Below are 14,517 nucleotides of genomic sequence, written 5' to 3' on the forward strand. Positions count from 1 at the left end.
TTGACCTCTGTCCTTCTAGTCTACAGGGGACAGTGTGGGGGGAAGTGGTAGGTTGGGATGGGAGCAGAGGATCGGAGAAGTTTTGCAGATTATATATCCCGGTTATCGATATCCTTCACTACCATTGGTTCCCCTACCCACATTAATTTTATTCTTTTATTTTTATTTTTAAAATTTTTACTGGAGTATAATTGATTTACAATGTTGTTAGTTTCAGGTGTACAGCAAAGTGAATCAGTCATACATATACGTGTATCTACTTTTTAAAAAATTCCTAATAAGGACCAACTGTATGGCACACAGAACCCAGTACTCTGTAATGGCCTATATGGGAAAAGAATCCCACGTTAATTTTATTATTAAACATCTTGGACTCTCTTCCAGAGACAATACAGATTGGGGTGAGCTCCCTTCTGGTCACCTGGTCCACTGGTGCCCATGACAGAAAAAGAGACCTATTTATAAATACTGTTCAGTATGGTGTACACTTCAGCTTTCTAAGATTAAAAGCAACCACAATCAAATGTCACCCTTATGTGAGCGTGACTAAGATCCAGGCCCATCCCACCCTCAAGGGGGCCCCTGAGCTGCTGACGCCAATGGCCTGTGGTCTTTGCCTACAAATAGCCACTCAGACCATGGGTCAGGGAAATTCCTTCCTACGGGAGGAACTGGGAATTGTTCCATAGGGAAAGCATAGCTGAAACATCTGATTTTTATGTGGAAAATACTGAGTCCATTGTAGTCTACCATGGCAGCTGAGACATGAATGACATTGTTCTGATGAGCTGGAAAAAGGCAAAAATTCATCACGTCATAAACAAATTATTAACCCATGTAGTAGAAATGGTGCTGGTACAAATAATAAGAGTGCTATAGAGGCCAGCCGGTAGGACCCTTGGAACATCTCCAGAGCTTAGGACGAATATTGACCATAAGTAACCCTTCCTGCCCTGGGGGCACAGTGCTGATTCTGGTTACCCACTGGCACGACTAATAACAGAAGATACTTTCTGCGGTGAGCCCTCTGCTTTGAAATCCACAAGCCTGTGCCACCTCCACGCGAAGATGGTTCATGTCTACCCCGGTCGTTGCTGCCTTATTCCCAGAATCGCCAGGAAGGGTAAAGCTGGCAAATCCACCACTTTGCTGGACTCCTTAAAAAATTATTATTTACTCTTTAAGTTGTGGTAAAATGTACATAACATAAAAATGACCATTCTAACCATTTGAAGTGTACAGTTTAGGGGCATAAAGCACATCCACATGTTGGGCCATCCACCTCCAGAACTGTTTTCCTCTCATCTTTGCTTCATTTTATGGTGACCCAGGAAGCTCTGCCTTTTCTCGGGGAGGTTGGTGATGCTTGCTGGTGGGCATATACATGGGAATTTAGAGACCTGTCTTTTTCTAAGTATCAGTTTACTTGTTAAATGAAAAAACACCTACCAATTACCATTAGGGTCTGTAGCTGTATGAACAGATGACAAATGTCAGAGAAACTTTCATAAATATCACAGAAAACATGGATCCAAAACTCCTGTCAAAGGATGCAGGGTTTATGCTCAGGTTTGGGTCATGCGGACTCTGACCCTGAAGCCTAGACACACCCTGTGCAAAGCTCCACATGGCATCGGAGGGTCATCCCCACATATACATGTTCAGTCTAAGGCATGTACACATGGCGATCCGTTCTTCACACGAATACATTTGATAACACAGGTTAAATTCTGCCAGTGAGTAACATCCCCTGCCCCCCAGCCCAACAGCCTGATTAAAGAAGACTTTCTTCCAAGAACTGCAGAGGGTGGGTGGGAAGTCGAGGCCCTGGCAGCCTGGGTGTGATGTGAGGACTGTGCTGGCAGGACCACAGGGCCCCAGAGGCTCCTTACCACCTTAGGCCTGAACGGAGGGTCAATCTCCTTCCTTTCCAGTTCTTCCCAATTGATCTCCCGAAACAAGGGGTGCTGGCGGATGTCTCCCCTCACCCCCAAGCGCTTTTCAGGTTCTCTTACGAAGAGCTGAAAGGAAGCAGAAGAGGAGCAGTTACTTCTCAAGGGATGAACCAGGCCCCTGGGAGGCAGGTGCACTTCTTAGCATGGGAACCAGGACTGCACGCACTTGACTCCACTAAGAGAAGGGCCCGGCTTTTGCCACCTGATTTCCGAACCTTCTTTTTCTACCAACCACCATAAACTATGGACTCAAGTCAAACCAGCGGCAACAAGTCTACTGAATATTCCAGAGTCTGGGCTTTGCTCTAGAAGTGCAATGTTTTGAGTTGTCTAGACCTGGATTGAAATCAGCTTTGCCCTGAGTTGTTATTCATGAGACCTGGCAAGTTACAGAGTCAGTTCCCTCATCAGTTAAGGTGAGGGAGGTATCCTCCTCACGGGGCTGTTTTGTGGGTTAAAACAACACCACCACCACCACACACACACACACACACACACACATACACGGATGTGTGCTAATTCCTGGTCTGTATAACCCAACAGCAGAAAGTAAGTGACCAATGTGTTTGTTGTTTGGTTTACTGTCCATCGATCAAGTTTGATTTCTTTAAAAGCTGCTTTCTTAGGATTACAGTCTTGCTCTAAAGAAAAGCTCACTTCAGGTGTGACATAAACTAGCCCCTGACTATCAGCTTTGTATTTTGTGAGCCACCTGAGTTTCCGGAATCACTCTCCACTCCTGCAAACCTGCTGGACACTAATACTTTATTCAAATCATCTTTAATCATCTCTGACCCATTACATATGTATTTCCTCTTTGTGCTCTCCCGTCTCCCATTACTTTCCCCCACCAGGTCAAAATGAACATTGGCCAGGACAGGAAAGAAACCTGGAAACTCTTCAAACTTAAATAAAACATGTCAAGGGCTTTAAGGAAGTAGAAGAGTCCTAGAATAGTCCAGGGTCCTGGGGGTCTGGAGTAGTTACCTCTTCTCTTACATCGGCTAGATGTTTATGTATCAAATAAATGCTTATTACAGGGTATCATATGGAGACTCTGAGTCTTGAAAACAGAATCCAAGTCAAGTGCGGTGATTTTCCATGAAGTTCTGGCAGGACTGGACCTCCATTTGCATCTACATTGCATGAACCTCTTGCTTATACCTCTTATAAGAAGAGTCAGTCTTATGTGTAGTCAAAACCTTCAAAAGCTCTAGTCTATAATCACTAACTAATTAACTACCATATGCTGTAGCAAAGTGGAGATTTTTTTTCTTTCTTTTTTTTAAATTAGGAGACTCCTCTTAAAGCCCAAGCGAGACCTCATACAACCACCTAGTATATCCAAGTGGTAAATTGTTGGAATGGCGCCGGCTTCCTCTCCCCTTTTTCATATGGAGGCCACTGAGGCCCCTCTATGGAAACTTAGGGTTCCAAAGCACCCCATTAGAAAATCACTGCATAGTGGATATAACATGAGACCGGTCATTCAAGAGGCTTACTACCGACGTGGCCTGGGGCAAGTTTTCTGAGTCTCAGTTCCCTCACCTGTAAAATGAAGGGTCAGACAAGATGGTCCTTATGTCCCGCGAGTCCTAACATCCCCCGAACCCCTAGGCCGGTCTTCCAGGCTCCCTGCAATGCTGACACCCGTCCTCTGATTTCACTGTGACCTTCTCTTCCATCCGGACACGTCTACTCATTGAATACGCATCTGCCTTTCCTACCTCTGCCCTTCACCAATGACATTTCCGTCTTGCCAGGGTTTCCCTCTCCCCACATCCACTCCCATTTCTTCCTGTTCCTCTTTAAATCCTGACTCACCTCTGTCAGGATTCAGCTTACACCCCCTCTTCTCTGTGAAGCTTTCTTTGATTACCTCCACCCACGGTGAGCTCTCTCTCCTCGTCAAGTCATATTCACATGGCTGGTTACATCACTCACCCCACGCAATGTCCCTTGAGAGTCAGGTCTTGCGCTAGAGGCCTCATCGAGACCATCTTGACTTTAAAGGCAGATTCTAAAAGCAGAAAGCTTTTAGAAACCGAGGCTCAGAGTAGCTAAGTAACTTGCTCAAGACCACGGGTCTAGCCAGCAGTAGAGCCTAAATGATGAGCAACCCCTTCCTACTTCTGGTTTTGGATGGTCTCTCCTCTGTGGTCCATAGAACACCTCCCTTCCACTAAAGGAAATTAGCACACTGTGTGTGTGTGTGTGTGTGTGTGTGTGTGTGTATGCGTGTATTTAAAGACTGTCTTTCCTGCTGTAGTGTAAGCTCTGGATGGCAGATATCATTTATGTTTCTGTTTCTTACAGAATCCAGCCCAGTGCCATGTACAAAGCAGACACTCAATAAATGTTTGTTGAATACACCAGTAAGCTGTCTTTCCACTTTTCTTCCAGATTATGTGTCTTAAAGTCTCTGTCTTCTGTTAGTCTCTTGGTTTCAGCATATAGACCAGCCTAGAGAAAAGTTCACAGTAAAGCACACTTTCCTATAGACTCAGACACCAGCAAGAGTCAAGAGAGGGAAAAGCAGATTGATGCTTTCAGGAGAACAGGGAATAAGTGACTTGCCCCCATCCCTTCCCTTGAAATGATCCTGATAAATGATCGACTTCCACTTCTTAAGGACGCCTTGATGAAGCAAGGTTAGAGAGAAGGTGTGAGTGCCCCATGAACAAGCCAAAACCCAGCCTCATGTTGTTATAATTAAATGCTTCAGGGAATCAGGTTAGAAGTAACTGCCTTAGGCCAAGTGTGCACGTGCTAGATTTCCTGTTAGTTTTCCCCAGTAACATGCGGGGTTTTTTCCAAGAGGATCATGACAAAGAGCCTCCTGAGCCTGATACATGTACCTGTGAAATTTAAAAAAAATTGTTTTTAAGATAAAATGTATAATGAGTAGATAGTATGATCTCCAGCTTCGAGACTCAAAATCCTTTCCCGTTTTGCACAGACGAGTGAATTATCTTCTCTGCCCTGCAGCCAATCACCCCCCACCCTGGTCCAGAAGATGCTTGTTGACCTTATGGGAGGTCATCGTCTCTGTCACTGGGAGGCTGCGCCGAAGGAATAAATGTTCATGAAAGAAAGACTTGATTTTGTCCATGAAAACTGTCAGAAGTGTGGTTTACACTTACAGGAAAAAGCACATCTCTGGCATAAATGGCCAGGATGCAGCTGGGGTTCGTTTAAATTTATTCGGCTATTGGGGCAAGAAAGCAGTGCTGGGCTGCTGGGGATGGACCTCCACTCCCCCAGGGCTCAGCGCCTGCCACTGGAATCTCCCTCCCTCTTTAGTCCCTCTTCAGATGGCTCTTTCTACAAAAGGGAGAGGTATTTCTGTTTGCGATCATTGGTTTTCCAAGTGATTCGTTTTCCAAAATGATTGTTTGCTTTGTCCAAACAAATAGACAGGACATCCTGGATGAATAAATGAGGAAGAAAGGGGCGTGTCTTTGACAACGGTCAACTGGACAGCAGTGTCCCAGCTGTAATTCTTAAAAAAAATTTTTTTTAAATTTTATACCATTTTAAAAGGTTACTTTCCATTTACAGTTATTACAAAATATTAGCCATATTCCCCGTGCTGTACAATACATCCTAGTTTGTGTCTCCCACTCCCTCACCCCCTCCCTACTGGTAACCAGGAGTTTGTTCTTTATATCTGTGACTCTGCTTCTTTTTTGTTATATTCAATAGTTTTTTGTAATTTTAAGATTCCACATAAGAGTGATGCATACAGTATTTGTCTTTCTCTGACTTACTTCACTTAGCATTGCCCTCCAAGTCCATCCATGTTGTTGCAAACGGCAAAATTTCATTCTTTTGCATGGCTGAGTAGTATTCCATTGTGTGTGTGTGTGTGTGTGTGTGTGTGTGTGTGTGTGTGTGTGTATAATATATATAATCTTGTTTATCATTCATCTATTGATGGACATTTAGGTTGCTTCCATGTCTTGGCTATTGTTAATAGTGCTGCGATGAACACTGGGGTGCATGTATCTTCTTGAATTCGTGTTTTTGGTTTTTTTTTGGATATATACCCAGGAGTGGAACTGCTGGCTCATATGGTAGTTCAATTTTTCGTTTTTTGAGAAACCTCCATACTGTTTTCCACAGTGGCTGCACCCATTTACATTCCCACCAGCAGTATACTAGGGCTCCTTTTTCTCCACATGTTCACCAGCATTTGTTATTTGTGTTCTTTTTGATGATGGCCATTCTGACAGGTGAGAGGCGCTATCTCATTGTGGTTTTGATTTGCAGTTTCTTGATTAGTTTGGTTTGCAGTTCCTTGATTAGCACATTCTTTGAATGTGCTTGTTGGCCATCCTCATTTCCTCTTTGGAAAATGTCTTCTGCCCATTTTTTTAATCGGGTTGGTTCTTTATTGGGGGTTTTGTTTTGTTGTTTTTGATGTTAAGTTGTATGAGCTGTTTATACATGCTGGATATTAATCTCTCATTGGTCATACAGTTTGCAAATATCTTCCCCATTCAGTAGGCCGTCATTTCATTTTGTCGAATGTTTCCTTTCCAGCTGTAATTTTTTTTTTTTTTTTTTTTTTTTGCGGTAAGCGGGCCTCTCACTGTTGCGGCCTCTCCCGTTGCGGAGCACAGGCTTCGGACGCGCAGGCTCAGCGGCCATGGCTCACGGGCCCAGCCGCTCCGTGGCACGTGGGATCTTCCCGGACCGGGGCACAAACCCGTGTCCCCTGCATCGGCAGGCAGGGACTCTCAACCACTGTGCCACCAGGGAAAGCCCCCAGCTGTAATTCTTGACGGAGCACAGCCTCTCGTGATGAGCATGTGTTCAGTGCACTATGTGCATCCGTGCCCTTTGAGGGCTAAAGAGGTTGAAGTCTGGTACTGACACCTCTACCGTTACAGAGGCCGCTGAATACTCTTTGCTTAGCGTTTCCAGAGGACCCGTTGCTTCTGGCTTTCAGAACATTATGTAAAATTCCCTAGAGGAGGTTTCTCTAGAAATGATAGATCACCTTTGATTTTTGCAGAAAAGGGAGCTCAGGGCTGTAGGGGCTGTTAGATTAGAATCAGAGCACAAGAGGCACAGGGGCAACTAGAAGCCAGTCTCACAACCAGCACATTGCCGGGTGGCCACGATTTTTTATCAGCCCAGCTCGTGGAAAATGGACAGCTGTCTTCTTCATGGACAAGAACAGAGAATTTTTATTGACTCACAGGAGAAAGGATTAGCCCAGACTCTTCCACGTGGGTTTAAAACCTCTTTCACCAGCGAGTCCTTTTTCTTCACCGTCTTTATCCTTAACTATCTTGGTCTCTGCTCTAGTCACCAAATTCACTTTCTACTCTCACAGCAAATCTTCTTCCTGCTACTGAAACTGCAGCTGACTCTCTCTCTCTGTTTTATTTTTTTTGTTTTATATTTTTTCGTATTTGCTGGAATTTAGCCTTAGATTTAGTTTTGTTTTTCAACTTTTTATTTTGAAATAATTATAGTGTCTCAGTCTGCTTGGGCTGAGACTGGGAGGCTTAAAGAGCACACATTTATTTCTCAGGGTTCTGGGGGTGGGAAGTCCAAGATCAAGGTGCTGACATGGTCAGTATCTGGTGAGACGTCTCTCCCTGGCTTGTACATGGCCGTTTTCTTGCTGAGTGCTCACGTGGCCTTTTCTTTTTTATTTATTTATTTTTATGTTATTTACTTACTTGTTTTCTTATTAGTCATCCATTTTATACACATCAGTGTATACATGTCAATCCCAATCTCCCAATTCATCACACCCCCCACCCCCGCGGTTTTCCCCCCTTGGTGTCCACACGTTTGTTCTCTACATCTGTGTCTCTCATTCTGCATGCAAACCGGTTCATCTGTACCATTTTCTAGGTTCCACATATATGCATTAAAATACGGTATTTGTTTTTCTCTTTCTGACTTACTGCACTCTGTATGACAGGCTCTAGATCCATCCATGTCTTTACAAATGACCCAATTTCGTTCCTTTTTATGGCTGAGTAATATTCCATTGCATATATGTACCACATCTTCTTTATCCATTCGTCTGTCGATGGGCATTTAGGTTGCTTCCATGAACTGACTATGGTAAATAGTGCTGCAGTGAACATGGGGGTGCATGTGTCTTTTTGAATTATGGTTTTCTCAGGATATATGCCCAGTAGTGGGATTGCGGGGTCGTATGGTAGTTCTATTTTTAGTTTTTTAAGGAACCTCCATACTGTTCTCCCTAGTGGCTGTATCAATCTATATTCCCACCAACAGTGCAAGAGGGTTCCCTTTTCTCCACACCCTCTCCAGCATTTGTTGTATGTAGATTTTCTGATGATGCCCATTCTAACTGGTGTGAGGTGATACCTCATTATAGTTTTGATTTGCATTTCTCTAATAATTAGTGATGTTGAGTAGCTTTTCATGTGCTTCTTGGCCATCTGTATGTCTTCTTTAGAGAAATGTCTATTTAGGTCTTCTGCCCATTTTGGGATTGGGTTGTTTGTTTCTTTAATATTGAGCTGCATGAGCTGTTTATATATTTTGGAGATTAATCCTTTGTCCAATGATTCGTTTGCAAATATTTTCTCCCATTCTGAGGGTTGTCTTTTTGTCGTGTTTATGGTTTCCTTTGCTGTGCAAAAGCTTTTAAGTTTCCTTAGGTCCCACTTGTTTATTTTTGTTCTTATTTCCATTACTCTAGGAGGTAGATCAAAAAATCTCTTGCTGTGATTTATGTCAAAGAGTGTTCTTCCTATGTTTTCCTCTAAGAGCTTTACAGTGTCTGGTCTTACATTTAGGTCTCTAATCCATTTTGAGTTTATTTTTGTGTATGGTGTTAGGGAGTGTTCTAATTTCATTCTTTTACATGTAGCTGTCCAGTTTTCCCAGCACCACTTATTGAAGAGACTGTCTTTTCTCCACTGTATATCCTTGCCTCCTCTGTCATAGATTAGTTGACCATAGGTGTGGGTTTATCTCTGGGCTTTCTATCCTGTTCCATTGATCTATGTTTCTGTTTTTGTGCCAGTACTATATTGTATTGATTACTGTCACTTTGTAGTATAGTCTGAAGTCAGAGAGTCTGATTCCTCCAGCTCCGTTGTTTTTCCCTCAAGACTGCTTTGGCTCTTTGGGGTATTTTAAGATTTTGTGTTCGAGTTCTGTAAAAAAATGCCATTGGTAATTTGATAGGGATGGCATTGAATCTGTAGAGTGCTTTGGGTAGTATAGTCATTTTCACAATAATGATTCTTCCAATCCAAGAACATGGTGTATCTCTCCATCTGTTGCTATCATCTTTGATTTCTTTCATCAGTGTCTTATAGTTTTCTGCATACAGGTCTTTTGTCTCCCTTGGTAGGTTTATTCCTAGGTATTTTATTCTTTTTGTTGCAGTGGTAAATGGGAGTGTTTCCTTAATTTCTGTTTCAGATTTTTCATCATTAGTGTATAGGAATGCAAGAGATTTCTGTGCATTAATTTTGTATCCTGCTACTTTACCAAATTCATTGATTAGTTCTAGTAGTTTTCTGGTAGCATCTTTAGGATTATCTATGTAGAGTATCATGTCATCTGCAAACGGTAACAGTTTTACTTCTTTCCCAATTTGTATTCCTGTTATTTCTTTTTCTTCTCTGATTGCCGTGGATAGGACTTCCAAAATTTTAACAGCTGAATAACAGTGGTAAGAGTGGACATCCTTGTCTTGTCCCTGATCTTAGAGGAAATGCTTTCAGTTTTTCACCACTGAGAATGATGTTTGCTGTGGGTTTGTCATATATGGCCTTTATTATGTTGAGGTAGGTTCCCTCTATGCCCACTTTCTGGAGAGTTTTTCTCATACACGGGTTTTGAATTTTGTTGAAAGCTTTTTCTGCATCTATTGCGATGATCATATCGTTTTTATTCTTCAATTTGTTAATAGGGTGTATCACATTGATTGATTTGTGTATATTGAAGAATCCTTGCATCCCTGGGATAAATCCCACTTGATCATGGTGTATGATTCTTTTAATGTGTTATTGGATTTGTTTGCTAGTATTTTGTTGAGGATTTTTTCCATCTATATTCATCAGTGATACTGGTCTGTAATTTTCTTTTTTTGTAGTATCTTTGTCTGGTTTTGGTATCCGGGTGATGGTGGCCTCATAGAATGAGTTTGGGAGTGTTCCTTCCTCTGCAATTTTTTAGAAGAATTTGAGAAGGATGGGTGTTAGCTCTTCTCTAAATAAGCCATCTGGTCCTGGACTTTTGTTTGTTGGAAGATATATATATATATATATATATATATATATATTTTTTTTTTTTTTTTTTTGCGGTATGTGGGCCTCTCACTGCTGTGGCCTCTCACGTTGTGGAGCACAGGCTCTGGATGCGCGGGCCCAGCAGCCACAGCTCATGGGCCCAGCCACTCCATGGCATGTGGGATCCTCCCGGACCGGGGCATGAACCCATATCCCCTGTATCGGCAGGCCGACTCTCAACCACTGCGCCACCAGGGAAGCCCTGCTGGAAGATTTTTAATCACAGTTTCAATTTCATTACTTGTGATTGGTCTGTTCATATTTTCTGTTTCTTCCTGGTTCAGTCTTGGAAGTTTATACCTTTCTAAGAATGTGTCCATTTCTTTCAGGTTGTCCATTTTATTGGCATAGACTTGCCTGTAGTAGTCTCTGAGGATGCTTTGTATTTCTGCGGTGTCTGTTGTAACTTCTCCTTTTTTTTTTTTTTTTTTTTTTTTTTTTTGTGGTATGCGGGCCTCACTGTTGTGGCCTCTCCCGTTGTGGAGCACAGGCTCCGGACGCTCAGGCTCAGCGGCCATGGCTCACGGGCCCAGCCGCTCCGCGGCACACGGGATCCTCCCAGACCGGGGCACGAACCCGCGTCCCCTGCATCGGCAGGCGGACTCTCAACCACTGCGCCACCAGGGAAGCCCACTTCTCCTTTTTTATTTCTAGTTTTATTGATTTGAGTCCTCTCCTTTTTCTTGATGAGTCTGGCTAATGGTTTATCAATTTTGTTTATCGTCTCAAAGAACCAGCTTTTACTTTTATTGGTGTTTGCTACTGTTTTCTTTGTTTCTGTTTCATTTATTTCTGCTCTGATCTTTATGATTTCTTTCCTTCTGCTAACTTTGGGCTTTGTTTGTTCTTCCTTCTCTAGTTCCTTTGGGTGTAATGTTAGATTGTTCGTTTGAGATTTTTCTTGTTTCTTGAGGTAGGCTTGGATAGCTATAAACTTCCCTCTTAGAACTGCTTTTGCTGCATCCCGTAGGTTTTGGATCATCATGTTTTCATTGTCATTTGTCTCTAGGTATTTTTTAATTTCCACTTTGATTTCTTCAGTGATCTCTTGGTTATTTAGTAACGTATTGTTTGGCCTTCATGTGTTTGTGATTTTTATGGTTTTTTTCCACTGTAATTGATTTCTAATCTCATAGCGTTGTGGTCTGAAAAGATGGTTGATATGATTTCAATTTTCTTAAATTTACTGAGGCTTGATTTGTGACACAAGATATGATCTATCCTGGAGAATGTTCCATGTGCACTTGAGAAGAAAGTGTAATCTTCAGTTTTTGGATGGAATGTCCCATAAATATCAATTAAATATATCTGGTCTATTTTGTCATTTAAAGCTTGTGTTTCCTTGTTAATTTTCTGTTTGGATGATCTGTCCATTGGTGTAAGTGAGGTGTTAAAGTCCCCCACTATTACTGTGTTACTGTCGATTTCCTCTTTAAGAGCTGTTAGCAGTTGCCTTATGTATTGAGGTGTTCCTATGTTGGGTGCATATATATTTATAATTGTTATATCTTCCTCTTGGAATGATCCTTTGATAATTATGTAGTGTCCTTCCTCGTCTTAACATTCTTTATTTTAAAGCTTATTTTATCTGATATGAGTATTGTTACTCCAGCTTTCTTTTGATTTCCATTTGCATGGAATATCTTTTTCCATCCCCTCACTTTCAGTCTGTATGTGTCCCTAGGTCTGAAGTGGGTCTCTTGTAGACAGCATATATATGGGTCTTGTTTTCGTAACCATTCAGTGAACCTGTGTCTTTTGGTTGGAGCATTTAATCCATGCATGTTTAAGGTAATTATTGATATGTATGTACCTATTACCATTTTCTTAATTGTTATGGGTTTGTTTTTGTAGGTCCTTTTCTTCTCTTGTGTTTCCCACTGAGAGAAGTTCCTTTAGCACTTGTTGTAAAGTTGGTTTGGTGGTGCTGAATTCCATTAGCTTTTGCTTGTCTGTAAAGCTTTTGAATTCTCCATCGAATCTGAATGAGATCTTTGCTGGGTAGAGTAATCTTGGTTGTAGGTCCTTCCCTTTCATCACTTTAAGTATATCATGCCACTCCCTTCTGGCTTGTAGAGTTTCTGCTGCAAAATCAACTGTTAACCTTATGGGAATTCCCTTGTATGTTATTTGTCATTTTTCCCTTGCTGCTTTCAGTAATTTTTCTGTCTTTAATTTTTGCCAATTTGATTACTGTGTGTCTCGGCCTGTTTCTCCTTGGGTGTATCCTGTATGGGGCTCTCTGCGCTTCCTGGACTTGGGTGGCTATTTCCTTTCCCATGTTAGGGAAATTTTTGACTATAATCTCTTCAAATATTTTCTCAGGTCATTTCTCTCTCTCTTCTCCTTCTGGGACCCCTATAATGCAAATGCTGTTGCATTTAATGTTGTCCCAGAGGTCTCTTAGGCTGTCTTCATTTCTTTTCATTCTTTTTTCTTTATTCTGTTCTGCAGCAGTGAATTCCACCATAATGTCTTCCAGTTCACGTATCCGTTCTTCTGCTTCAGTTATTCTGCTATTGATTCCTTCTAGTGTGTCTTTCATTTCAGTTATTGTATTGTTCATCTCTGTTTGTTCTTTAATTCTTCTAGATCTTTGTTAACCATTTCTTGCATCTTCTTGATCTTTGCCTCCATTCTTTTTCCGAGGTCCTGGATCATCTTCACTATCATTATTATGAATTCTTTTTCTGGAAGATTGCCTATCTCCATTTCATTTAGTTGTTTTCCTGGGGTGTTATCTTGTTCCTTCATCTGGTACATAGCGCTCTGCCTTTTCATCTTGTCTGTCTCTCTGTGAATGTGGTTTTTGTTCTACAGGCTGCAGGATTGTAGTTCTTCTTGCTTCTGCTGTCTGCCCTCTGGTGGATGAGGCTATCTAGGAGGCTTGTGGAAGTTTCCTGATGGGAGGGACTGGTGGTGGGTAGAGCTGGCTTTTGCTCTGGTGGGCAGAGGTCAGTAAAAACCTTTTCTTGGTGCATGTGTTTGGAGGGAGAGATCTCTCTCTCCCCCTCTTTTTATGAGGGCATTAATCCCATCATGGGGGCCCCACCCTCTTGACCTCATCTACACCTAATTACCGCCCAAAGGCCTCACCTCCTATAACCATCACATTGGGGGTTAGAAGACTTCGACATATGATTTTCTGGGGGGACACAAACACTCAGACCATACATATAGATTCACAGGAAGTTGAAAAGATAGTACAGAGATGCCCTGTGTACCTTTTACCTAGTTTCCCCTAATGCTTACATCATATATGGTGATAGCACAATATCAAAACGAGTACATTGTGTGTGTCTTGTTCTATGTCATTTTATCACATGTGTAGGCCCAGGTAACCACCAGGACAAAAAGGATACAGAAAAGTCTTATCATCACAAAGATCTCCCTTGGGGTTCCCCTTTACAGTCATTCCCCTGCCTCCATGATCCCTAACCCCCAGCAACCACTGATCTGCTTTCCATCTCCACAGTGTTGTCCTTTCAAGAATGTTAATACATACATGGACTCATACAGTATGTGACCTTTTGAGATTGGCTCTCTTTTTTTCACTTTGATTAATGCCCTTGTGATCCAAGTTGCTGTATGAGTCAATAGTTCCATCCTTTTAATTGCTGCATAATATTCCACACACGCAACTTTGCAACTTTTCTCCTCCAACTGGAAGTAATCCTTTCCTCCTCCCCAGTCTTCCTCTTCTTTGGAAACCACCACTCCCAGCGTCTTTCCGTCTTTCCGTGGACTTATTTCCATTACCTTCACCTGATCCCAGTTAAGCCTTCACCGAATCCTTGCCAGGTGTTCTCCCTTTGCTGAGGTGGGAGGAGCTGGGTTTGGGAGGCACAGCTGTTCAGCATTACGGTAAAGGTAGGTTGCAGTGGTGGCTCCGAGGCCTCCAGACTCCCCAAGCTTTTTCCTCGTTTCCTTCTACCAGTGAGTTTTGATGGCCCAGGCCTTCTGAGTGCAGCCTTCGTGCCATGGATTGAGCAGACGCCAGAGCTTTCACACCAGAAAGCAGCCGTATGCAAGCCAGGAGGACTCTCACCAGAAACCCACCCTGCTGGGCCTGGATCTTGGACTTCCAGCCTCCAGAACTGTGAGTAAACAAATTTCCGTTGTCCAAGCTGCCCAGCCTATGATATTTTGTTATGGCAGCTAGAGCCAACTAACATACCTCAATTAAGTCCTTCCAAGAGCCAGTTAAAAGAAACATAAAAACTGTAACAATGCCTCAAGTTGCCCTTATGGAAAGCAAAATT

General features: G+C 42.4%; 1 protein-coding gene across 9 annotated transcripts in view; it reads right to left on the reverse strand.

Moving 5' to 3' along the window:
- PRKCQ (protein kinase C theta) overlaps positions 1–14,517 on the reverse strand; it is a 147,325-nt gene that overhangs the window by 1,231 nt on the left and 131,577 nt on the right. For all 9 annotated transcript variants that reach the window (XM_067030215.1, XM_067030218.1, XM_067030212.1 and 6 more), the window contains one exon: positions 1,893–2,021. In XM_067030215.1, the coding sequence (XP_066886316.1) occupies positions 1,893–2,021 (129 nt within the window). The remainder of the gene's footprint in view (positions 1–1,892; positions 2,022–14,517) is intronic.

This window comes from Kogia breviceps, chromosome 3 (genome assembly GCF_026419965.1).
Source record: "Kogia breviceps isolate mKogBre1 chromosome 3, mKogBre1 haplotype 1, whole genome shotgun sequence".
NCBI lineage: Eukaryota > Metazoa > Chordata > Mammalia > Artiodactyla > Physeteridae > Kogia > Kogia breviceps.